This window comes from Alnus glutinosa, chromosome 3 (assembly GCF_958979055.1).
Source record: "Alnus glutinosa chromosome 3, dhAlnGlut1.1, whole genome shotgun sequence".
Taxonomy (NCBI): Eukaryota; Viridiplantae; Streptophyta; class Magnoliopsida; order Fagales; family Betulaceae; genus Alnus; species Alnus glutinosa.
Window position 1 is genome coordinate 36108157 of NC_084888.1, and position 27859 is coordinate 36136015.

At 36.7% G+C, this 27859-nt stretch overlaps 3 protein-coding genes across 3 annotated transcripts; 1 reads left to right on the top strand and 2 right to left on the bottom strand.

The window, feature by feature from the left end:
• Nucleotides 1-424: 424 nt before the first annotated feature.
• LOC133864054 (UDP-glycosyltransferase 76B1-like) lies at nt 425-3147 on the top strand. The gene is made up of 3 exons (XM_062300251.1): nt 425-983; nt 1543-1999; nt 3023-3147. The coding sequence occupies exons 1-3, from the start codon at nt 440-442 to the stop codon at nt 3024-3026; spliced, it is 1005 nt and encodes a 334-aa protein (XP_062156235.1). The 5' UTR covers nt 425-439; the 3' UTR covers nt 3027-3147.
• On the bottom strand, nt 2573-4704 carry LOC133864053 (uncharacterized). Its single transcript, XM_062300250.1, has 7 exons — nt 4669-4704; nt 4243-4487; nt 3909-4142; nt 3707-3799; nt 3491-3592; nt 2978-3398; nt 2573-2870 (listed from the first exon to the last, which is right to left on the bottom strand). The coding sequence occupies exons 1-7, from the start codon at nt 4670-4672 to the stop codon at nt 2698-2700; spliced, it is 1272 nt and encodes a 423-aa protein (XP_062156234.1). The 5' UTR covers nt 4673-4704; the 3' UTR covers nt 2573-2697.
• Nucleotides 4705-18925: 14221 nt separating this feature from the next.
• On the bottom strand, nt 18926-21830 carry LOC133864721 (7-deoxyloganetic acid glucosyl transferase-like). Its single transcript, XM_062301131.1, has 2 exons — nt 21264-21830; nt 18926-20010 (listed from the first exon to the last, which is right to left on the bottom strand). The coding sequence occupies exons 1-2, from the start codon at nt 21778-21780 to the stop codon at nt 19064-19066; spliced, it is 1464 nt and encodes a 487-aa protein (XP_062157115.1). The 5' UTR covers nt 21781-21830; the 3' UTR covers nt 18926-19063.
• Between the last annotated feature and the right edge of the window lie 6029 nt (nt 21831-27859).

A 27859-nucleotide genomic window follows, 5' to 3' on the forward strand; every position in this document is an offset into this window, starting at 1 on the left:
GAGATGAACGACACATTATATATGGAGGTAGATAGACGGATGCATAACGAAGATGCCAAAATTACTAATTTGGTCGGAGAACACCTACAAACAAAAGAAAAAACCAGAATGAGAGGGAAAATGTAAGAGCGGAGAGTAGAAAGTGAAAGGGATACTATCGAGGCAATCAAAAATAATTTTCCTCCCAAAATGTCTTTTTTTTTTCTTTTATTCTTTTATTCTTTTTCTTTTCACTTTTTCAAAAAGTTAAAAGATAATTCTTGGCTAAAAACTTTTACAACATAAAGAACAAAAACCCAACAAAAATATACTCAATTCTTAACTGTAAGATAAAAATAGCCTATATTTTATAATTTGAGTAATATAAAATTTCTTTTGCATTATTGATAACGTCGACGAGATATCGCTGCTGATATGTATAAAGTGGGGACTTTAAGAGATGCGAACAGCGAAGCGCAGAGATCGAAGAAGCTCCATGGAGAACCCAAGAGCCAACTACGGCAGTGCGCAACAAAGGAAGGGCCGTGGGCGTAGAGTGGTTCTTTTCCCACTGCCTCTGCAAGGCCACATAAACCCTATGCTTCAGCTTGCAAATATCCTCTACTCCAAAGGCTTTTCCATCACCATAATTCACACCCACTTCAATTCCCCCAACTCTTCCAACCACCCCTCCTTCACCTTCCATTCAATCCCCGACAGCTTGTTGGAGAGTGAAGCGTCCACTGCAGATGTCATAGCGCTCGTCACACTCCTTAATGTCAACTGTGTCACGCCCTTCCGGGATTGCCTGGCTAAGTTGTTGTCCGTTCCTCTCGAGGATCCCATTGCTTGCATAATTACTGATGCCATCTGGCACTTCACCCAAGCTGTTGCCGACAGCTTTAATCTCCCCAGGATCGTGTTACGCACTAGTAATGTCGCTTCATTTCTTGGTTTCGCCTGCTTTCCATTTCTGCGGGAAATGGGTTACCTCCCCATACAAGGTACATGCGTATAATATAATCTTGATTTTTTATTTTTTATTATTATTTTATTATTTTTTTTTATGAATTAGTACTTTTATCCAGTAACAACTGATCCAAGTATCATAAGTACTACTTGTGTATTTCTTAGTTTGGGAAATAACCCAGGTAGCCTTATCACATCCACATAGATTCATTTTCGTAGGATTATTCTGAATTTCCAACAAATCATCAGAACGAGCACACTGTCACCTCCAAGAACCATTGCTCAAGACTGGTGATAATCTTGCATCACTCCTCAAACTTCAAAAACCCTCTTAACACTGTTCTTCATTTTTCAAAGTTTCCTCCAAATCCAAGCGCTAGTTTAGGAGATGCCTATCCTCCAATTTAATTTAATTATTAACTAAAGTTTAAGTTCACAGTTGTAAGAAATGTTCATGCTTTTAAAATAAGTAGTGGCTTAACATAAATGATTGTATGCGTGCATGTTTATTGTCACGTACATATATATATCCTGATTTTTTTCAAAAGATGACTGAATTTTCTTTGTCTCTAATATTCCTTATATATATATAAGAGTCTCAATTAGCAGCAGCTGTACCAAATCTTCCACCACTTAAAGTCAAAGACATTCCGTTGATTGACACGAGAAATCAGGAGGACTTGTACGGACTAATATCCAGCATGGTAAAAGAAATCAAGGGCTCCTCAGGGCTTATATGGAACTCAGTTGAAGAGCTTGAGCAATCTGAACTGATCACAGTCGGCCAGGATTTTGCCATCCCAGTGTATCCAATAGGCCCATTTCACAGCTACTTTCCAGCCTCATCAAGTAGCTTACTAACACAAGACCAGAGTTGCCTTTCCTGGCTAAACACACAAGCGCCAAAATCCGTGCTCTACGTGAGCTTTGGGAGTATTGCGACACTCAGTGACACAGAGTTTACAGAGATAGCTTGGGGGCTAGCAAGCAGCAACCAACCCTTCTTGTGGGTGGTCCGACCAGGGTTAGTCCGTGGGTCCACTACAAAAATGTATGCACTTTGACACGTGCATTTTGACACGTGTACAGTGCTGTACACGTGTCAAACATTTAGACACGTGCACTTTGACACGCGTAAGACGCGTGTCAAATGTGCACGACATTAAGTGTACAAGTTGACACGTGTATCTCAATACACGTGTCAAAGTGTTTTGACACGTGTATTAAGATACACGTGTCAAACCGTTTGACACGAGTATTTTAAATACTCGTGTCAAAACACTTTGACACGTGTATTGAGATACACGTGTCAAATTTGACACGTGTATCTCAATACACGTGTCAACTTGTTTTGACACGTGTATTTAGATACACGTGTCAAATTGGTTATATTTTTTTTAAAAAAATCCAAATCGAATTTTTCATTTAAATAAAATTTTAATTTAATTATTTAATTGTATTTTTAAATTAAATTAAAAATACGATTAATTAATTAAATTAAAAATTTAATTAAATAAAAAACCCAATTTGGATTTTTTTTCTTCAATTTAGTTTTGGTATTGGTTATTTAAAATTATTTGGTATAATAATTTTAATAGTTATTTCAAATTTTATTATTTCCGACCACAAATAACAAAATATTGATTTTACAGAAAAACTACACAAAATAATATTACACAAATCATAAGTTAATAACGTATTCGTTAACTAAGCAAATATTTACACATAAAAATTAATTACACAAAATATCTACAAATCTGAAGGGCGTCCCTGCGAATGAGGAGGTACCGTCCCAGGCGTGTTATCGCCAACCGGCGATTGCTGAGCAAGGAATGGTGTAGCGGGCGAAGGTGTAGCGACAATGGAATGCTGGGTCAGCCGTCGTCCAACAGGCGACAACGTACCAACCGTTGTCGAATTACCTGCAAATCATATAGACAATTAAAGTATATAATATTACTTGCAAAATTAAAGGGGTAATTAAAATAAATTGAAATTAATTTTTTCCTACACACAGTATAAATCATACCTGCAGATGCACTACTAACAGACGACGTACTACCTACGTGTGCAGGTGAAGGCGTACCAAGACATGGTGCTGATGCTCCCATGGAGGACATGAAGACCTCAACCTGTCGCAGGCGCTGCTCCAACAGGTCATTCCTCGCTCGCTCAGCCTGTAGCTCCGCTTGCATCTCTTCCATCTTCCGAGTGTTTTCGGCCCAATCCCGAGACGTGCCCTGAGATGGTCCCCCTTGTGACCGAGGCCTATATGAGAAACATGTCCCCCGAACAGGTGTGACGTTCGGCCCAACCTGCCGAACCCTCCCTGCATACTCAGGCCTCCCAACCGCCTGTTCGTAAGCGTCGTTCGGTGCCCAACGCACCGTGTCTGCGGAGACGCTTTGCGTGGCGGCTGGATCACTGGATAAACTCTGCGTCATCCTCTCCTGTACGTCGTCAACATGAACAAGTCATATATTGAATAATGACAAATCACACATAATTTTAAAAATAATAGTAAATTAAATCAGTAGCATACGCATAGGACCCGTGTACGTTCGTTCACGTGAGTGCCGTCCTTCCTTGTGTGGGTCTTCACGAACGACGCGGCGCGAGTGGGGGGCGTGCCAGATGTACATGTCTGTCGTCATGCAGTTGACATATATAAGAAACAGATAGCGATAAAAATAGTATAAATAAAAATAAAAACAATTATCAACAAATATATATAACATAAACATATATATTTTCATACCTCCTCGTGATTAAATCTGGCATAACTTTTAGATCCCGTACAATGAGGAAGGTCATTCTGCTCACGCAGCCTCTTCATCCGTTCAGAGGTTGCCTACGCATTTAACATGAAAATAAAAATGTAAGCATTGACACACTTAAATTAAAACTAAAATTAAATAAACTGTTATTAAAAAACCACAACATTTTCTTGGCTTACATACGATTTTTTGCTCACGGCACCAATCTCTCAGCAGGAACTCTACATCTTCTGCGTCATAGTTGCCAAAAAAATTGTCCGGCATTCTCGCACGGATAATCTCGGGCGTGTCACCGTCTCTAATACGTAGTTTGGTTTTGAACCTCGACTTCCACGAGCGGTGCTTACGGCCAATATCACATAAAGCCTCCTGTTGTGCCCTGCGCGCGTCTACTGATACAGGTACATAGAACTCCTCCTGCACATTCAACACATTTTTATAGGTTTAAAAACTTCAAGAAATACATTAATCTCAAGTTTAATTCAAATAAATAATTAAATTATATTCATAGACATACCATCAGCGCGTCCCACATTGCCTGCTTAATCTGCCTATTTACCTTCGCCCATTCGTCCCGCATGTGTATGTAGGACCCACTCCTGATCATCTTGCCCTCAGCCCGCCGAAATCGATTGCAGGCCCGTCCTACAGGTTGTATAGCAGCATTGTACTGCAATACAACCTTCTTACCCCTCGGGAGGACCCAGTTTCTCGCTGGGTCGTCAATCACCTCATAATAAATGGTCCCGTCTGGGTTGTACCCTAATGAAAGAAATATTCAACATTAATGTTAAAAATTTAATCATAAGATTAAAGAACATATATATATATATATATATAAACAATTTCTAATCAAATATTTATTTATTTAAAAACCAAAACAAAAAAAACAAAAATTTGGTAAGAGAATATGAGTTTTAAGGATGTCTAAATATGTACTTACCCATCAACCGAATCTGCTCAATCCGTATGTGCTGGGTCGCTGGGTCGCTCGCAACCTCCTCCCCAACCCCTCCGGCTTGTGGATTCTGCTGATCATCATCTGAATCCATATCCTGGGGACTACCGGGGGCCAACTGATCGGTACCCAACATCGCAACGTCCTCCTCATGGGTACTCTGGCTCCCCCCCACATCTGGCATCTGACTCTCACCGGAAAGTGGCATCTGACTCTCACCGGAAAGTGGCATCTGGCTCTCACCAGATAAAGGCATCTGGCTCTCTACATGCCTCGGGCCCTGACTCGCCCCCGATGCTGGCATCCGTCTCGGCCCCGGGCCCTGACTCGCCCCCGATGCTGGCATCTGTCTCGGGCCCGGGCCCTGACTCGCCCCCGATGCTGGCATCTGTCTCGGCCCCAAAATCTGGCCAGGCATCGCCGCCTGTGCCGGTATCTGTCCCAACCCCATAGCCGGCATCTGCATCTCCCCGGTCTGTGACAGTGGAAATCCTACATCCTGCGTCTCACTATCAGGGTTACACGTCATAGGTCCACTATACGTATACGGAAAGTACGGCGCATAACCCTGTGACCCCATCCCTTCTCGCAGCCACCATCGATATGCGTTACCCGGTTGGGTGAACCCTATCTGAGATAATGTCGGCAGCTCCGACAATGGAGAGTTGCAAGGTCCAGCTGTGCTGCTCTGTCCGTGATCTGACGTGGGCACGGCCACCGTACCCGGCAACAATGGTCTATAAGGCCCGTCTGGGTGGTGTGGCCACGCTGCAGAATACAATGCCGTCGAAACAGTGGGCGTGGTCATGGGGGGCACGGGTGGGCTAGGTGCCCGATACGCATAATGAGGGGGTCTCTGGTCCATCAATACCTGCGAACAAATGCAGACAAATTAATTAGAATATGTTTTTTTAATATATTTTTAATGAACATACTAAAGAACAGCGAAATTTATACAATTAATAAAAATTTGTATTCAGTACAAGCGAATTGTACAAGCAATATATATATCAGTCAAGTGTATTGAGTTCAAGCTAATTATACTCACAACAAATACATCAATCATTGTATCACGGGAGCTTCAATAGGATCTACGTCGGGCCTGTCGTACTCGAATTCGTCATTCGTATCTGGTAGGTCAGCAGTGGCTAGTACGAGCGGTACGCACTCATGGTAGGTTGTACCATCCTCATTACTCCCATCCCCCTGTCCAACGTCGTACACGTTGCGCGGTTTGGTCCTAACCGCACAAACCCAATTTGGGTTCCTTCCATCTTCTACGTAGAATACTTGATCCACCTGAGATGTAAGCACGTACGGCTCGTCCTGAATCTGTTCTCCCCTGTGGACGAGGTGATTGAAGTTGACAAACACTAGGCCATACTCGTCTATTGTGAATCCTTTGTCCATTGTGGGGTCTGCCCAATTGCACTTAAATAAGACGTACGTAGTCCTGTCATAGTACTCGACCTCAAATATATCGGTTAACTGTCCGTAGTACGTTTCGCCTTCAACGGTAGGAACACAGACGCCGCTATTCTGAGTCCTCCTTCCCACATCATGAGCAAGCGTGCGAAATAATTTTCCATTTACCACGTACCTGTTGTACTTCACCGCTGTCTCCTTTAGCCCTCTACAACGCATAACCAACTTGTGGCCCAATTCCTCCCTACGTTGATCGTCCAGGCCATCGACCTATGTTTTAATTACAAATAGTAAACATCACATTGGGTTATAATCCTGAACCCGCATAAATTTATCCAATTTAAAATTTACAACTATTTCCTTACATATGCACGGTACCATTCGCAGAACTGCTCATGATGTTGTGCTTCAATAAGAGCCTCCGTAATGCGACCCCTAGTGCATGATCGCCTAAGCGCGTCTTTGTGCATCCTACATTCAGCGTATACAATTATGTAATAATTGTTATTAATACTTTTACTCGAATTCTGCTAAATATAAGGTTAGGACTACTTACGTCCGCAAATTGTGAAACTCTTCAGAGTTGAACACAATATAACGATGAATCTGGTGCATTATCAACCGGTTCATGGTAACACGCGTGCCCGCTCCCTTGGATCCATCAGGATTCCTCTGAGGTCTGTTGTGGAATGTTGGTGCGTTATTCAGATACCTTGAACAGAACGTTACCAGCTCGGTCGCTATGTACCCCTCCGCAATGCACCCCTCAGGAGCTGCTTTATTGCGCACATTATTTTTGAAATTCCCCAGACTCCTGGTTTAAACACATACACGACAATTTAATTGTCGTCAATTAGGATTACAATTAAATAAAAATATTTATTTACATATTACGCCGAATTTTACCTCTCTGCCGGGTACATCCATCTATACTGCACGGGTCCGCCTAGTCTACACTCGCGCACAAGATGCACAACCAAGTGGACCATGCTGGTAAAAAACCCTGGAGGGAATATCTGTTCTAGCTTGCACAAAGTGATACAGACGTCACCCTGCAGTCGGTCCATATCTTCTTGTGATAGCTTTGTTGAGCATATGCCTCTAAAAAATGCAGAAATCTCCACAAGAGGTCTAACCACTTTATCAGGCAATGACTTACGCAGTGCAATTGGAAGAAGCTGTTGCATCAGTATGTGGCTATCATGGCTCTTCAAGCCAGAAATTGTACGGTCCTTGAGCCGAACACATCGTGAAATGTTCGAAGCGTATCCGTCCGGGACCCTAACATTTCGAAGAACCTTCAGAAAATTTTCTTTGTCCTCTCTAGACATTGTGTGACAGGCAGCGAGAATATACGTTTTACCGTTGGCGGCCGTGAACGGATGCAACTTAGGTCTCAACCCCATTTCCTGCAAGTCCAGCCGAGCTGCCAAGTTGTCCTTCGTTTTCCCTTTTATATCCAAAATAGTGCCAAGTATATTGTCCATGACATTTTTCTCTATGTGCATAACATCAAGATTGTGCCGAAGCAAATTGTCTTTCCAATACGGCAATCTGAAAAATATACTTTTCTTCTTCCATATAACATCGGAACTCCCTGCACCTTTCTTCCGCTTCTTCCGTTTCTTCTTCTTACCCGCGGTCTCATCTCCAAACGCAACTCCGTCCAACTGTTGGAGAACCTCGTATCCGCATGGCACAATCGGTGCGCTGGCAAATTCTTCGGTACCGTCAAATGTCCTCCTGTTAAGCCGCCACAGATGTTCAGGCGGCAGATATCTCTTGTGCCCCATATAGCAAAATTTGCACCCGTTCTTTAAGCGTATAGAACGCGTCGATTGCATACAGCAAGGACATGCCTTCGCACCCCTGTTAGGCCAACCTGATAAATCTGCATACGCTGGCAAGTCGTTTATCGTCCACATCAACTGAGATCGCATAATAAAATTTTCCTTCTTTGAAGCATCGAATGTTCGTACCCCTACATTCCACAGTTCCAGCAACTCATCAATCAATGGCTGAAGGTAAACATCAATATCCATACCTGGTGAGCTCGGTCCAGGGATAACCAAGGAAAGGATGAAGGACGACTGTTTCATGCACATCCAAGGTGGCAAATTGTACGGCACAAGCATTACGGGCCATGTGCTGTGAGATGTGCTCATGTTCCCAAATGGATTAAATCCATCTGCTGTCAAACCAAGCCGGACGTTTCTACTCTCTGCCATAAAATTTGGATGTAAAATGTCGAACGATCTCCATGCCTCACCGTCGGCCGGGTGCCTCAATACGCCATCCCTAGTGCGGCCTTCTGCATGCCATCTCATATGGGGCGCAGTATGCTCAGACATGAATAACCTCTGCAACCGTGGGATGAGTGGAAACCACCTCAAGATCTTCACCGGGCGTTTTTTTCTCGCTGATATGATCTCACCATCATCATCTACATGTGTATCAGCCCTCCACTTAGACTCTCCACATACGGTACATGAATCTAATTCTTTATTGTCTTTCCAGAATAACATACAGTCGTTACGGCACGCCGGAATCTTCTCATACCCCAAACCCATGCCACTTAGGAACTTCTTCGCCTCGTACGTGTTATCTGGCAATGCCTCATCGCAAGGAGGCAACAACTGATTGATGAATTCCAGAATGTCTGAAAAAATCTTGTTACTAATACCTCCAACGCACTTCAAGTTGTACATGTGTACAGTAGCACTCAATTTACTGTGCTTTGTACCAGGGTGAAGGGGCTTCTCGGCAGTCTTTAACAGCTCTTGGTACTTCAATGCGTCCTCGCACGACGTATCTTCATCAACTTGTTGCGGAAGAGTACTTGCGGCTTCAGGAACATCGTGCACGCCGAAGGCGTCACGCAACATGGCGTGCATGTTATCATCCTGTTCCACGGCGACACCCTCCTGTTCTGTGACTTCACCATGTTCAGTGCTATGGTCAGCGGCCTCTGTGCCACTGTGATAACTCGAACACTGACCAGGAATAGCGGATCCAGTCGTAGTCTCACCGTGCATATACCACAAATGGTATCCCGGATTCATCCCCCGACCTCCAGTCAGGTGGGCAAGAACGTAATCAGGAGTGTGACGCTGGTTATTTCGACAATACTTGCATGGGCAGTAAATTTTTCCATCGACGGCCGTACAGTTACGAACGGCAAATGTCACAAACGCCCTACACCCGTCGTTATACGTTGTCGTACCCCTAGGTGCTGACATCCAAGACTTGTCCATATTCCTCTGTATAGGGTTAAGAGGACAAGACAAATCATACGTCAAACAAATAAACGTGTAAAAAAGTTGAGCATGTCACGCAACATGGGGTGTACGAATTTATTTCCCTTTTAAAGGGTTTATGGTTAGAGTTTAGGGTTTTAGTTTTTTTGTTAGAGTTTAGGGTTTAGGGTTTATGGTTTTTTAGGGTTTAGGGTTAGGGTTTGTAAGGGTTTAGGGTTTAGGGTTTAGGGTTAGGGTTTGTTAGGGTTTAGGAGGGTTTAGGTTTTTTTTTTTTTTTTAGGGTTTAGGGTTAGGGTTTAGGGTTTAGGGTTTAGGGTTAGGGTTAGGGTATAAATTTAGAAAGTGTAAGATTTTTTTTTTTTTAAAGGGTTTAGGGTTAGGGTTTGTTAGGGTTTATGGTTAGGCTTTTTTTTTTTTTTTTTTAAAAAAAAAGTGTAGGATTTTGTTTTTTTTTTTTTTCTTTTCTTAAGGGTTTAGGGTTAGGGTTTGTAAGGGATTAGGGTTTAGGGTTAGGGTTTGTTAGGGTTTAGGAGGGTTTAGGTTTTTTTTTTTTTTTTTTAGGGTTTAGGGTTAGGGTTAGGGTATAAATTTAGAAAGTGTAGGATTTTTTTTTTTTTTAAAGGGTTTAGGGTTAGGGTTTGTTAGGGTTTAGGGTTAGGGTTTGTTAGGGTTAGGGTTAGGTTATAAATTTAGAAAGTGTAGGAATTTTTTTTTTTTTAAAGGGTTTAGGGTTAGGGTTTGTTAGGGTTTAGGGTTAGGGTTTGTTAGGGTTAGGGTATAAATTTAGAAAGTGTAGGATTTTTTTTTATTATTTAAAGGGTTTAGGGTTAGGGTATAAATTTAGAAAGTGTAGGATTTTTTTTTTTTTTAAAGGGTTTAGGGTTAGGGTTTGTTAGGGTTTAGGGTTAGGGTTTGTTAGGGTTAGGGTTTAGGGTTAGGGTTAGGGTATAAATTTAGAAAGTGTAGGATTTTTTTTTTTTAAAGGGTTTAGGGTTAGGGTTTGTTAGGGTTTAGGGTTAGGGTTTGTTAGGGTTTAGGGTTAGGGTTTGTTAGGGTTAGGGTTTAGGGTTAGGGTTAGGGTATAAATTTAGAAAGTGTAGGATTTTTTTTTTTATTTTTTAAAGGGTTTAGGGTTAGGGTATAAATTTAGAAAGTGTAGGATTTTTTTTTTTTTTTTTAAAGGGTTTAGGGTTAGGGTTTGTTAGGGTTTAGGGTTAGGGTTTGTTAGGGTTAGGGTTTAGGGTTAGGGTTAGGGTATAAATTTAGAAAGTGTAGGATTTTTTTTTTTTAAAGGGTTTAGGGTTAGGGTTTGTTAGGGTTTAGGGTTAGGGTTTGTTAGGGTTAGGGTTAGGGTATAAATTTAGAAAGTGTAGGATTTTTTTTTTTTTTTTTTAAAGGGTTTAGGGTTAGGGTTTGTTAGGGTTAGGGTATAAATTTAGAAAGTGTAGGATTTTTTTTTTATTTTTTAAAGGGTTTAGGGTTAGGGTATAAATTTAGAAAGTGTAGGATTTTTTTTTTTTTAAAGGGTTTAGGGTTAGGGTTTGTTAGGGTTTAGGGTATAAATTTAGAAAGTGTAGGATTTTTTTTTTTGTTAGGGTTTAGGATATAGGGTTCGTTATGGTTTAAGGTTAGGGTTTGGTTATAGAAAATGTAGGAATTTTTTTTTTTTTTTAAAGGATCTAGGATTAGGGTTTAGGGTTTAGGGTTTTAGTTTCTTAGGGTTTAGGGTTTAAGGTTAGGATTTTTGTTTTTAGTGTTAGGAATTTTTTTTTTAGAAAGTGTAGGAAATTTTCTGTTTAAGGGTTTAAGGTTAGGATTTTTGTTTTTAGTGTTAGGGTTTCTTTTTTTAGAAAGTGTAGGATAATTTTTTTTTTTTAGGGTTTAGGGTTTAGGGTTTAAGGATAGGACTTTTGTTTTTAGTGTTAGGGTTTCTTTTTTTAGAAAGTGTATGATATTTTTTTTTAGGCTTTAGGGTTTAGGGTTTGTTAGGGTTTAGGGTTTAGGGTTTAAGGTTTAGGGTTAGGGTTTTTAAGTGTAGGAATTTTTTTTTTAGGGTTTACGATTTAGGGTTTAGAGTTTAGGGTAAGGGTTTTTTTTAAGAACGTGTAGGATTCAAAGTTTATTTAAGGGTTTATTATTGTGTTGGTTTTATGGTTATGATTTGAAGATATAAAGTTTAGGGTTGGAGTTTAAGTATTTCTTAAAAAGTAGACGGTCAATTTTAATATTTTTTCTTTTTTTATTCAAACCCATTTTATTGGTTGTTCCCATTTATTATTTTCAAAAGTGTCATCGTTGGTTTATAACGTTAAACTAATATCGGACATTGTTTGATTTTGTTTGACTAACAAAAAAACATTGTAATCCATAATAACACATTCAAAATATATATATATATATATAACCTCTCAAATAAAAAATTAGGATAGGAAAAATTAAAAACATAAAAAACACAACATGGCAAAAAAGAACATGGCTTTCAAAAAAATAAAAATACATATAACACTAAATGACACAAAAATACAAACGCCTACACAATTTCTAAATATCAAATCTGTACTAACACAAAAATACATGCAGCATTGTTAAAAAAAAAAACACAAACTATAGCAAAAATGAAATACCTACTCCAAGAAAACCCCCCCAAAAAAAAAAAAAAAAAACAGTAATTTAAGCTTACACTGATTCAGCAAAATTGAAAAAATAAAATATAACACAGTCCAAAAATTATTACAATTATCAATCAAGAACAAATGTCCAAATTATTACAATAAAAATTATTACAATATATATTCAATCAGTATTTCATTTACATGTTGAAAAAAAAAATGAAATACAAATTTAAGGGGAAATTACTCACTGTCGACGGTAGGTTGTGGATTTAGGGCTCCTTCTTTATATATATACCTGCATATTCGGATATACATTATGGAGAAAGGAAAAAAAAGTTAGCAAATGTATATATATATAACACTAAATTTATCTGCAATATATATTAAGAGCACCGGCGACTGAACAGAGAGAGAGAGAGAGAGAGCCACTGACCCGACCGGAGAAAAGGGAACCGACGGCCTAGCCAACCCCTGCCGGAGGGACGTCCCAGTAGAGAGAGAAAGAGAGAGAAAGAGAGAGAGAGAGAGAGAGAGAGAGAGAGAGAGAGAGAGAGAGAGAGAGAGAGAGAGAGAGAGAGAGAGCGAGAGAGCTAGAGGGAATCGGTGAGAGGGAGACGTGACGACGCCGGAGCTCACCACACCGGCCGGCTGAGCTCGCCGGAGAGACAGAGAGAGAGAGAGAGAAGAAATGAGAGAGAGAGAGAGAGAGAGAGCGAGAGAGAAGAAATGGGTAGCTTCCTCTGGAAGCTACCCATTTCTTATATATAAATATAAGTATATAATTTATATAATATAATATATATTTATATTATTAATTAGTTTTACGTATATAATATATAATGTTTGGCCAGGTGGCGCGCGGGAGAATTCCCGCGCGGCATCCGGCCAAACAGTTGGAGACGTGTTTATAAATACACGTCTCCACATGCTATATATATTTAATATTTAATATATATATATATATATATATATATATATATATTATATCTATTTTATATAAACCCATGCAACCCTAAGTTCATGCAATGCATGTACTGCATGTACATGCACTGCATGAACTCATGTTAATTATTATTATTATTTTTTTGGGTCTACATATATGCTTCACAAAGTTGGTTTAATTATGCATATAGTACAATATGTCAATTTAGGGTTAGGGTTTACGTACTTATAAGTACACCATATATATATATATATATATATAACTCATCATATAAACCCTAATCATAAGTGTATGTATTTTGTATAGCAAACAACCATAACCCTAACTGTATGTACTATATATAGAAAAAAACCCTAACCCTAAAATACACGTCCCCCATAGTAGAAATTGTATTTAATTTAAAAAGTAATAAATATATCTATATATATAATAAAAAATAATTATATATAGAAATAAATATATTATTTAAAAAATAATAATTTAATGGTCCAAAAAATTAAACTATAACTCTAAGTGTATATACTATATATAGCTATAAACTATAACCTTAAGGGTACGTACTATACTAAAACCTAAAACCATAAAAAATAAAAACTAAAACCTAACCATAAAATTAAACTCTAACCCTAAGTGCTAGACTATATATAGCTATAAACTCTAATCATGAGGGTACGTACTATATCTAGTCATAAACCCTAACCCTAATCCTCTATCCAAAAGTATATAATATATATATACATATATATATATATATAGCTATAAAACTAAACCCTAAGTAAATGTACTATAACTATAACTATAACTATATATATATATCGGAACAATCTAATTTTGAACTGCTCATGATTTAACTTATATATATATATACTTAAAAGTGTACAATAATGACACGTGAAAAATATATTGACATTATTATTCATTAAACGTAAAATCAATAAAATTATAACACATAGCCCTAAGTGTATATATTATATATACCTATAAACCCTAAAACCCAAACCCTAAGTGTATATATATATATATATATATATATATATATATATATATATATAGCTATAAAACTAAACCCTAAGTAAATGTACTATAACTATAACTATAACTATATATATATATCGGAACAATCTAATTTTGAACTGCTCATGATTTAACATATATATATATATATATACTTAAAAGTGTACAATAATGACACGTGAAAAATATATTGACATTATTATTCATTAAACGTAAAATCAATAAAATTATAACACATAGCCCTAAGTGTATATATTATATATACCTATAAACCCTAAAACCCAAACCCTAAGTGTATATACTATATATATCGATAAACCATAATCCTAAGTATATATACTATATATAGGTATAAACCCTAGCCCTAAGTGTATATACTATATGCTATAAACCCTAACCCTAAGGGTATGTACTATATATAGCCATAAATTTACGAGGGACTAAACTATAAGTATTTAATTCATTATGTAGCGCAGAACTCTAAAAATAATTGCATTTACTATATATAGACATAAATAAAAAGGTTACTGTATATAGTTTCTAAACCGTTTACATGCATGCATATCTATATATATAGTATTAATTATAGGTTTTTTAACTTTGTTATGTTTAATTTTTTTTTTTTTTTGGTTTCTAAACGTAGATGGTGTACAAAACTAAACCCTAATTTAAACTATTTAGTTTAATTATATATTTAGCATCAAATTTGTATAATTATGCATATAGTACAATATGTAAATTAGGTTAGGGTTTACGTGCTTAATAGTATACTATATATATATAAATAAGGAACCTAAAAAGTATAAATTCCAACCAACAAATTTACATATAGCATATAGTACAATATGTAAATTAGGTTAGGGTAATCTACACCGTATTTTTGGATTAGATTTGTATGATTAATAATGTAAGGAGTTTTTTTTTTATTTTTTTTTTTAAATAATTAATACAACACAGAATTTTTTTTTTTAATATATATTTGGCGAATTAATAAATTTTTGACATGTGTATTAATACACGTGTCCATTTGGACACGCATATGAAATACACGTGTCCAAATGGACGCGTGTATTCCATATGCGTGTCCAAATGGACACGTGTATTAATACACGTGTCCATTTGGACACGCATATGGAATACACGTGTCCAATTGGACGCGTGTCTATATACACGCGTCCAAAATGGACACGTGTATTCCATATGCGTGTCCAAATGGACACGTGTATTTCATATGCGTGTCCAAATGGACACGTGTATGTCATACACGTGTCCATTTTGGACGGCTTCACAAATTGACACGTGTCTAAAATGACACGTGTCAATTTGGACGCGTGTCTACAGTAACGGGTACTGTAGACACGCGTCAAAATGAAGGTGTTTTTGTAGTGGTCAGAATGGCTTGAAACTTTGCCAAATGGGTTCCTAGAGATGATGAATGGGAGGGGCCACATTATCAAATGGGCTCCACAGCAGGAAGTTCTGGCTCATGCCGCCACCGGAGGATTTTGGACTCACAATGGGTGGAATTTGACGTTGGAGAGTATATGTGAAGGGGTTCCCATGATTTGTTTGCCTTGTTTCGGTGACCAAAAGATCAATGCAAGATACGTGAGCCATGTTTGGAAAATTGGGGTGCATTTAGAGAATAGGCTGGAGAGAGGGGCGATAGATAAAGCAATTAGAAAGGTGATGGTAGAGACTGCAGGCGAGGAGATGAGAGACAGAATTGTGCATTTGAAGGAAAAGGTCCATCTTTCTCTAAGACAAGGGGGTTCTTCACATCAAGCCCTAGAGAGCTTGATTACTTACATATCTTCCTTCTAGTCATATCATAATTATTTATTGATCGAATAAATTGATTGGTATCTTTGAGCTTATACTTTGATCAAAATACTTCAATATTCCAAATAGATAGAAGTATCTGATTCTACTTCCCTTCGTACAGATTACCATTAAATTAAGAAATTAAAAGGATTTTTATTTCTTGAATAGGGTGCCACGCCCTAAACGAAACTGTATGAGCCCGAAATTCAATTTGCTAATTTTTTTTTCCCCTAAAAATAAAAGAAGGGTAAAATCAGTCTATAGTTGTGCCTATTTGCAATAAACTCTGTAAGGTTTAAAAAGTGACTTAAACCAAACTACTGAAGGACTCCATCGAGCAATCCCCAGTTTCTACACTACTCTATTTTTTTTCTTCTATTTTTTACAAATTTACAACTTGAAACAACTCAAGCTCTCTAATTTCCTGTACGAAAGAAAAGATAAACACGTAAGAAAATAAAGATAATAGCGAAAATAATATACTGGAGAGAAAAAAATTTACGTTCGGTTTATGACTTATATCTACAGGATAAAATTCTAAGACTACATTATATTCTTATTGCTTCATTTAAAAAAAAAAATTATATATATATATATATATATATATATATATATATATATATATATATATATATATATTCTTATTGTTTGATCTTTTCTTAATACATTAAACTCTTATTTATAAGATAGCTTAATAGATAAATATGGTAATCTTTGATTTCATTACCATCAAATAATTAAAAATAAAATTTTAAAATAAAATTTCTTAATATATAGCGAATATGTTTTCTAACATATACACCACATACATACGTGTGTGATCTTTTGAAGAATCTTCACTCTTGTTTTGTTTAGCTCCTCTAGGCTCTGATCTCTGTGGCCATGCCAGGAGACTTAATTTGTTAGTACAATATGTCTGAATTGTACTAGAGTTTGTCAAGTTTACAACCCATCTACCCGAACAGTTGAGCACGTGTTTGAATTGGTGGATCCTATAATTATTGAGAATCCCTACAATACAGACAGGGATCCAAATTCCAATCCTGTCTAAAGGGACTGGTCATTGATGGCCAACCGGCCGGCCGGGACCCTCCAAAAAAGTTCTGACAAAAGGAAACTTTTTTTTCTTTTTTTAACAGAAGAATAAGCTTAGCATTAAAATTGAAAAAATACAAAGGTGAGTCTAAACAGAATCTAGATTTGAAGACGATTTCTAACCAATAAATTTACAATATAAGTAGGTTTGGTAATTTTGACACGACCCGTAAATTCCACACGAGTATATAAGATTTAGATTTAGGTTATAACCCGTTTATGACTCGTTAATGACATAATTCTAACGCGTTAATGACACATTTTTTTTATCAAATTTGTTAAACGGGTTGACACGCCAACCAAATGGGTTGACACGACAACCCGAATTGCCAAGCCTAAATACAAGCCGGTGGCTCATCCATCCAACAAGAAAATAAATTCTGGTCAACTGTCAATTTTGCTAAACAGTGAGTAACCGCATTTCCTCTTCTTTTAACGTTAACAAATTTGGTGGATGTCAAGTAATAAATGTCATGGGCAATACTTTTTGTAATATGGGGATTAATGATATTTGTTCTTTCTCATCTTTCTAAACAAAAGGACACTTCTAACTTTATTGTTGGTTGATTTCTCACTATAATTTTAAAGGGACCCGTCATTGGTTATCGGGACCTTCTAACAAGATGAAGCTAAAAAATTGTCTCAAATTGATCAATTTTTATAGGGATGTGTTATTTATATATCACATTACCCTATATTAATTCTCCATTAAGACATATTGGGTGTGAGATCCATATATATGGAACTCACATATATGGGATCCACATGGATTAAAATATTATCTTTTCCTATACTATTAAAATATTATTTCTTTACAAAATACAAGTTTTTTTTATCTATTCTCACATTTTTTACAAAATTTTAATAAAGTAAGCAAAATGAGGAAAGAAAAGAGATAAATATTTTGCGTTAAAATAATGAATAAAAAAAAAAAAGGACTTTTAGAGGTTCAATAAACACTAAGAAACATGTTCGTGGCGTTTGATTACTGAGAGTTAAAATTGCCACTAATGCAGTGTTTAGAAAACAAACTTTTTGGTGTTTGCTATATTTAGAGAAATGAAGAGTTTGGAGGTCACTTCCTTAAATATAGAAAAAATTTATTCCTTAATTTTAAGAAAAAATATTAAAGAAAAGGTACTGTAATGTTCTTAAACCATCTTACCCCTCCTTTTATCGTTTTTACCAAAAAGGGTAAAAAGGAAAGTTGTTTGTTTATTCGTTCAAATGAGAGAAATGAAAAACTTATGCTGCTCAACTCTTCGATCAGTAAATATTTTCTCACCCGCTCAGCTTTTTAGACGGTTGACTCTTCTTCAAAGTTACAAACTTATAATATATTAAAGTATTATTAAATAATTAAGTTTACCTATTTCTATTTAAAATATGGGGATAATTTAACATAATAATCGACTGACAATTTTCTCTAAATGTCTTTTTATCTAATTAAGTCTTACAAATTTAATGATTATTTTTAAAAAAAATGGAAGATAGGAGAATGATGAAAAAAAAAATACTATATAGCATTTTTTTTTTATAAAAAAGAAAAAAAAATCTGGAAAGGAGAAAAAAGTGTCAAATGAGTTTTGACCCAAAAAGGACCCCAAAACGGATTATCAAGCGCTTTATAATCTCCAGACAAATTGGTGTCACATTTTAAAGTAATGTTAAAAGTCTCTTTTATGTTATTTTTGCATCTATCTAAAAGTAAGGTGATTTTTAAAATTATAATTGGACTTGTGATTAATTACTATTGAATTTTAATGAAATAGTAATTTTAAAATCCACTTCATTTTCAAAAGGACATAAAAATAATACACGAAAAACTTTTAGAATTATTCCACATTTCATAATTGATATGGCAACAAGTCAATTTTTTTTATTTAATTATTTTATTAATTATGAACGTTCACATTACTTCGCATCATTTAATTATTTAATAGTATTTTAATAATTTTTTACCTGTGTGTAAATAAGATTCAACATATAAAATATTTCATTAAAAATAAAGATAAACTATAAAATTATTTTGAACTCATTGATTCTATTTTGATACTACATTAAATAATAAATTATCAAAAACTTGAATTTATAAAAAAGTTATATATTTAACCGCATAATCATATTATAATCAATGTCTAAAGATCCATATCTTCCACGTTAAGACCAAATAATAAAAAATAAAAAAAATAAAAATCTTTGAAGAAAAATTAGCATTTTGCACCCACGTTCATCAACCTTATATCCTCTATCAAACGGTCCAAATTTCTGTAAGAGGACCCACCTTCGCTCACACTTTCTCTTGCCAACCTAGACATCTCAACCGTTGATTTCAGAAACTCCTCCCTCTTCTCTACCATCAGATCATTCACCATCTTTTCCACAATAACTCTATCACAGATATCCTTCATGTCCATCCCAAGCTTCCAAACCTCACTCACAAACCTGCTATTCACTTGCTGATCGGCAAAGTATGGCCAGCAAAGCATGGGCACCCCAGCCACTATACTCTCTAAGGTTGAGTTCCACCCACTGTGGGTGAAAAACCCACCAGTGGCAGGGTGGGCCAGGACTTCCTCTTGTGGGGCCCAACCTACTAGATATCCCCACTCCTTCGTCCCCTCCACCAACTCCGCCGGAGTCTGACTATCGCCATCTTTTCCGTCCACCATGTCTGGCCGTATGACCCATAAGAACCGCTTTTTGCTATTAACCAAACCGTACCAAAACTCCATCAGTTCGTTCTTTGTCATTTTTGCAATGCTTCCAAAGCTCACGTAGATTACAGACTTCAATGGCTGAGCGTCAAGCCACGTCATGCAGCTTCTGTCCACTTCGAAGAGGCTGTTCGAAGACTGAGACTGCAGCGTGGTCGTTTCGGATCCAAGTTTGAGTTTCAGGAGTGCATGGTGGGGTCCAATGGTATAGATTGTGGGACACTGAGTGCGTATAAGGGAGAGCATCGGTCCTTCTAAGTCTTCAAACGTGTTGAGAATGAGTGCACGCGCTCTTGGGGATTGTCTGGTCTTGTTCGCAACGAGTTGGAGATTCGGGTCAGCCAGGTTGCTGACTCGGCAGAAACTGGGTAGATCTCGGCACCGGAGAAAAGTTTCCATGCCTGGCACACTGGTTATAAGGCGATCCATATCTTCATTTGCTAGAGAGATTAACATAGACCCACTTTTAGTTAGTAGTTACATATCGATTTTACTCCATGTTTGGTTGCTGAGAAACTAAACGAACGTTCAACCCCCAAAAGCTCGCAATATTTGTCTTAAATTGGCTAAAATTTTCAAGATGATAAGATTCTTGCTATTTATATATATTGCACATAAGGACATAAGGAGGACCAATCAATAGATATATACATAGAAAAATACTAACGTCCGTTTGAGTTTGCGATTTTAAAAAGTGCGATTTAAAATGTAAATTTGATAAAAATGATTTTTAAAAACGCAGTTAAACGTTTGGTAAAATCGCAGTTTAGTGTTTAAAATCGTAAACTAATCTTTAAAATTATGCGTTTTTAAAAAAGTATCATCTTACCTGCGATTTGAAAAAACAAATTTTCTGTATTTTCAAATTGCAATTTTTAAAAACGCAGTTCTCAAACGATTTTATGTTATGTGATTTAGTTTAAAATCGCACTTATTATCTACGAAATCGCAATCACAAACGCAACATAAGTGACATTCATGTAGGAATACTCAGGGTCCGTTTGGGATTACGATTTCAATAAGTGTGATTTTAAAAAAGTGCGATTTTAAAACGCAGTTTATAAAAAAAGTAATTTTTAAAATCGCACTTAGCGTTTGGCAATATTGATTAAAAAATGCTTTTTTTGTCATTTGAGTATTTGGATAACATTAATATAAAAGTACGATTTCATAAACAAATTACCAACAAGGACATTTATTTATAACAGTAAAATAACTAACATTGTTTAAGCCTCAAATTCATTGCTCTTGCAAACCAAAGTATAACTTATTAATTATACAAATTAAACTATCACAAACTATCATTTTACAATATATATAACAAAAAATGCACAAAAATACGTTACAAAATATATTCAGGAAATCCTTTCTCCAATCTAAACAAAATATATATATCGCAATCTCCAAACGCCCCACGATTTGCGATTTCCTTTAAAATCGTAGATTATTTTGGCAAATAAGCGACTCCAAACGGGCACTGAAAAATGATGGAATTACTAAAAAGGAAACATAAAAACTTATTCTATCTCTCTCTGTGATAAATTTCCATGATTAATTATATATATCGATCTAGAACAGGCGGGTGTCAGGGGTGAATTAACATGCTGAGCACTAATTTTAGGTCTCTTAGCTCTAACCAAGAAATCAAAGCAAAATAGTTGCAATTAATGGATGCCAGAATTTGGAAAGATACCTCGAATAGGAAGATCACCCGCCTCAATCATATATGGAATAGAAAAGTAAGCCCAGAAGCAGCAAGCACTGATGGTACGGAAATGAATGACGGGAATGCCAAGTTCGTTGCCGACATCGATAGGAAAGCTGAAGATCCCATCCGCTATGATGCAAGTCACTGACCGTCCACTACTATTTGAATTTGATTGACCGGAAAACAACATCTCTCGAAATAGTGGCTTAGTGACCGAATTTAAGGAATCAAACAAATCCATGAAGTCGTCTCCGGATCGTGGGTGGTCGGGTGGAAGGCCGTCAGGGATGGTCTTGAATTGAAATCCAGGAAAGCATGAGAAACGGGTTAGGATATTGGTGTAACGGAGAAGGCGATCGTGATTGTAATCGGTGTTGAGGAAGGTGACATGGAGGCCGGCAAGGGAAAGAAGCTCGGCTAGCTTGAGCATGGAGTTGACATGTCCCTGTGCCGGAAGGGGAAATATGAGAACATGAGGAGGAACATTTGGCCCTTCCTCCATCTTTGAGCTCTAAGTTCTGATTTTTTTATTGAATGGTGCTTCTTGCTTCTTCAATATGTAGCCTACATATATTCAAAAAAAAAAAAAAAAAAAAAAATATATATATATATATATATATATATATAGCCTACATTAAAGCCTCTTTTTCTTTTCCTTTTTTTAATATGGGATTTACGTTTTCTATAAAAAAAATTAAAGCTGATCAGTAGCTGCAGCCTTGCAGAGTTAGTAGTTAGATTTGTATTTTTTTTATTTTTACTTTTTACAGCTGCAGAGTACTACACTGCAGATGTTGAGACCACGGTTTTACACTTTTACTATACTCATCTCAACTGTAAATTGATCGAACTCATCTGTTTCTCATAACCTTCGTCCCAACGTTTACTTTTTTGGTCCATCAATTTTATCCGACGTCATTTATAAATTAATGCCTCGTTTGTTTCGGTGTAAAATAATTTCTGAAAAATGATTTCAGTATTTTTCGATATTTGGTAGGGGCGAAAATAATGGTCAATCGGAAAATGGTTTCCGTTTGACCAAAAATGCTTAATAAATTTTGGAAAATGATTTACACTTTTTAAAAGCGTAAATCATTTTCTATAAATGGTAGATGCAGTCGATTCTTTTTTAATCAACGTAGTCGACCTTTACGTTCAAGCAGTTGACTATTGCTGAATTTCGACAAGTCAGATTCCGAGTCCGGTCAGTGCCGGAATTTGACAAATTAAGCCGGAATCCAAGGACGTCCGGCAGATGTCACCGGATTACGGGGATATCATGCCGGATTCCGGCCGGATCCGGCCAGAAAGCCGGAGATCCAGCCATCTGGCCGAAATCCTGGATGGATCCGGCCGTCTGGCCGGGATACTGGCCGGAGAGGCTGGATCCGGCCGGACCCCCGGCATCTGGCCGGAAACTGGCCAGGACGGCCGGTTTCTGGTCAACTGGCCGGGATCCGGCCGTTTTGTGTCGGATTCCGGCAACTTTTGCCGGAATTTGTATATACCAAATTTTAAAAAATATTTTTATATTAATATTTTTTATTTTGTGAATAAAATTTAATTTTTTAAATTAATATGATTAAATTAAAATATAAAAATATTTGTAATTTTCCGTACGTGCTAAACACCGAAAAATGATTTCAACGGAAAATATTTTTCTGAAAAATGACTTCCCCGAAACTATTTTACGACGGAAACTATTTTACGCCGAAACAAACGGGGCATAAATGAATTGCGTTTGTTAAGAGAACAAGACGTGATAATACTTAAATGAACATCCTCTATTATAAAGAGTCGTGAAACTTACATCATTTGTTAAAATATGTAGTAACCAAACTCACATCACTTCGTTTCACTCAAAGGGATTAGGAAAAAACGACACCTACTTCGTTTCATTCAAAGGGCTTTGGAAAAAAACGACACCTATGTGCCATTTTCATTAGTGGCGGCGGGTTGGTGGTTAGAAGCTAGACCAAAAACACCCCCCCCTCCCCCCATCCCATCCCCCAACTATTTCCTAAAGTCTATGTAGTGTGGTCTGTGACGTCTCACATCGCTTGAAAATAGAGACGTATTTATATGTATAAACGTAGTCTTCTTGACACAACGCGTTTTAAAGACGTGATGACCATGAACCTATCAGAATTTCACAGTTAAGCGTGATTCTGCAAAAGTATGACCAAGATGGGTGATGTAATAACCCCGACCCTCTTTCAAGGGTAGAATAGTCTTTACCACCTATGAGAATGGATAACTAGACGGGATTAATAAACACCTGATTTTACATATGAATTTTTATTTCTTGATATTAATTCATATTTCTTGATATTAAATAACCACTCTTATATTTTATTAAAACACCTATTTTAAATTTAATAAATTTATATTAATTTAAGTTCCACTTTTATATTTAATATTTATAAAAAAATATGAGGACCAGATTTTATATTTTTATGCAATTTTATTCTTATTAAAACACATTTTTCATTATATAAAACCCTAGTAGCCAAAGAATAAAACCATACTCCTATAAATACCCCCTCTTAGCCGTCACTCCCCTTCCTCACCTCACAAAATATTTTCCTACCAACCGTCTCTTCATTATTGCACGCAGGACCACTGCAGGTATATTTTGGTCTCTTTTCTTTTCTCTTCTATTTGTTTCTTTTTCTCCTTCACATGATGCAGCCGAGGCCCACACCTATTATCCTTCATTGTTTTCTTTTTCTTTTTCTTTTTTTTCCTCTCTCCTTTGTCTTTCCCCAAACACCAACGTCACATGGTCTTTTTGTCTTATTGTATTGCCTTACTTTTCTCTTGCTTTTTTTTTTTTTTCTTGTCTGCAGCAAACCATGAGAATTGTATCAACCTTTATCTTCTTCTTTTTCTCCTTATTCTTTCTTTTTTCGAACACCACTGGGAAGTATATATATATATATTTTTTTTTTCGCTTTTCTCTTCTTGTCCTGGCCTAACTCAAATTCAAATTTGTTGTATTATAAAATTCTCTCCCTTTTCAATTCAACCGGATGCTACTTTGGGAAAAAATTATAAATTGTTGTTTATTTGATTGTGTTTCTTTTTCTTCTACTCACATGTTGCCATAAATTCTTTCCAGATGGATGTTGAATCCTAAAAATTCTATTTTGATACAAAGTTGTTTAAAGTAAACATTCAAACCTTCTTGTAAAATTTTTTAAAGAAATCATGGATCATTTTTATAAATCATGTTTTTTTTATTAGAGGTATAATTTGTGATCAAGGAATTTAGTAAATTCTATGACTATAAAAGAAAAGGTTTTTATAACAATTGCCTTTATCAAATCGTATTTCTAATATCAATAAAAGAAAATGTGTTATTGCTTAATTAATGATTCAAATATTATTCGGTTAATGTCGTAAAGATACACTCCGGGAATCCATTCTCAGTAGGTTAGCAAGACAAATCCTAGTGGTGTTAGTGTGTAGTTTAGTGACTAGCACGAGGTATTGATTTATTTAAACCTGTACCAGGTGACTAGTTAGCAGTCGAGATAGTCCAGCGACTTATTGCAATCAGAGATGTAAGGGATCCTCTACCCCTTTTCAAATTGTTTTATGTCATATTACTTTATCATTTTTTTAAACATATTTGCAATTAATTGTTCTTGTTCTATATTTCAAATTATATTGATGCACGAATGACTGTTTTAAAAATAGTTTTGAGATGAAAATTTGTCGGTATAAATGTTAATCTTGAAATCACTGTTTTAAAAGAAGCTTTGGTTATAAAAGATTTTTCTAATTATTCGTAAATTGTGTAGTGGTTCCCAAGACGGGAAGTTACAGCTTTTTGAAATTAATGAGAAAATGAGAGAAAAAACCCTCTCACACGTTGCCTCAAGAGTTATCAAAGGAATAAGAATAATTTGTGAGAATGAGATTTTTATAAATGAGGCACGTGTGTGGAGGAGACTAGTATTTTGGCACCAGATATATTCACAGAGATTTGCAAAGATTAAGCTCGGTACCGTTGCTTGGATGGAAGCGCAACCGCTCAAGGACTTAGAGAAAGCGGATCCATCCCTATGTCATGCTAAGTGCACTTCAATTAATTAGCTGACGGGGCAGGGCCTGTGGCCACAGTTTACCTGCCTGAGGTCGCAGTAAACCACGCAACCCTAGTACACAGGGCGTAATAGTGTACATGGGCCCTACATATGAGAAATTTATTTATCAACCAGTAATTTTATGTGTTAAGTAAAATGTCAAATTTTTTTATTTGTATTCTAGAAATTTAGATTTCAAGTGTATTTTAATAATTGTTTTAAAGAAAATAAAGTTAACTCAACCGTTTTATGGTTGAGGGTTACCTTACTGAGCATTTTTCGCTCACCCCTTATTTTGTTTTGTTTACAAGTTATGAGCAGAGAGACCTAGGCGGCCGGGATGGGATCTAGGCTAGCATTAGGACATTGCATCTCAGTTACCTTAATAAGTGCACTTGCACAATAAATTCAGTTTTTCTTTAGATTTTCAATTATTGAATCAAGCATAATTGCTCTTTTCGAAATAACTGTTTCCGCATTTATTAAAGCTCTGAGTTTTAAGATTATTATTATTCTCTTGAATTAATTTATTTAATTTAGCATATTAGCTAGGTTGTTGGCAGACCTTACGAATCTTTGCAGTTTGGTGTATGAAAGTGGACGAACCTAACCCTTAGCGGTTTGGGGGTGTTACAGGTGACCTCCTGGGAAGTCTGATTCGGGGGAGCAAAAAACAGATAATATTGTGTCATTGTGAGTAGGTCATTACAAATAGTATCAGAGTCATTGCCCAACCTGAGATGGAGGAAGCGTGCACAAGCCTATGAGGGTCGCTAGCGGGCACTCGTTGGGACACCAAGAATTGAGTGATCCCATGAGGGTCGCCAGTGGGGTGATTGTGACGTCTCACATCGCCTGGAAATTGAGATGTGCTTATATGTATAAACGCAACCTTCTTAACACAACGCGTTTTAAAGACATGATTACCATGAATCTGTCAGAACTTCACAGTTAAGCTTGATTTTGCAAGAGTAGTATCAGGATGGATAATCTCTTGAGAAGTCTGGTTTGAAAGATCCAAAAGCGGACAATATTATGTCGTTATAGATGGGTCATTACATGGTCCCTCATAGTATAGGGTGGGGGGAAGATATAGGGGTGGTGTATAAGATTACTCAAATTTGTACACCCCTCCTCTTCTCTCTAAACCGCTTGTCACTATATAGGCCAAAAATACTATAGAGGTCTTTCACTACCGCATTGAAGCTGGATGCTTCTCGTCTCTCTTTTTTTTTTTTTTCACCTCTCTCTCTCTCTCTCTCTCTCTCTCTCTCTCTCTCTCTCTCTCTCTCTCTCTCTCTCTCTCTCTCTCTCTCTCTCTCTCACTCTCAATTTCCTAATTCACACCACCGCCGTCAATTGTACTACACCCGGTTGGCTCGCCTAAAAAGGTTGCTAGCAAGACCGCCGCTGTCCACCAGCAAGCTTCCCTCGAGCTCGTAGCATTCCATTGATGAGTTTTTCAATTCCCGCTCTCTCTCTCTCTCCCTCATCCTCCACCCCTTAAAAATTTTAGTATATTCCCGTGAAAAATATTAGGGATTTCGTCTTTCCCCTTTTCCCATGCCTGTATTGACAAATTTTTAATGTATTGTTGACAACTTCTTATTGTATTGTTCGTAGATGGTTGGATAGATTTGTTGATTTTAAGTTTTGGTTATATTGCTTACAGTTAGTTTCAGTTAGTGGGGCAGAATATATTGCAACTTTATTTTAATAGGGTTTAAAAGCTCTACCATAGCGAAGTTAAAGTGCTACGACATTAATATGAGGCCTCTGTTTCAATAACGTATATTGCAGCTCCTCTTCAATAGGCCTCATGTTTTTAATATGAGGCCTAGCTTCCTGGACCTGAATCTAGGTTGCAATTAGAAAAAATGTTTCAGCAATTATGTGGTAGTTCCAAGTTTATCTCAACATGATGCATCTCAAAATTCAGACTTGAGACCCCCCATGCGAATCATTGGCATCAAATGATTAAAATGATTCTAAGAGGCCTCAGAGATCTTGGTGGAAAGAATCATCAAATCACTACAAAAAACTCCAATATTAGTGGTGTGTCTACAGTAATTACTTTTACGACACGCTACTAATTAGTGAGGTAGCAAGTTATAACAGGCCATTATTTTATTTTAATGGCGTTTACGTTTTGCCACCTCACTAATTAGTGGCGTGTCTTTAAGACAGGCCACTATTTAGTGAGGTGTTTGTTTTCCAGGCCACTAATTAAGTGGCGTGCCATCCTGACACGCCACTAATTTAGTGCCACTAAATTATAAATATTTTACAGAAACCCGCGCGCGGCAATTAATTTTCGATCCCTATCTATTCACTGAAAAATCAGTGGCGTTTTTAGATGACAGGCCACTATTTAGTGGCGTGTCTTTGTCCACACGTCACTAATTGTCTAGAACAACGCGTGTGGTTCTAAACTTACAGACACGTCACAAAATAGTGGCCTATTGCTACAAAAAGGCCACTTAATAATGG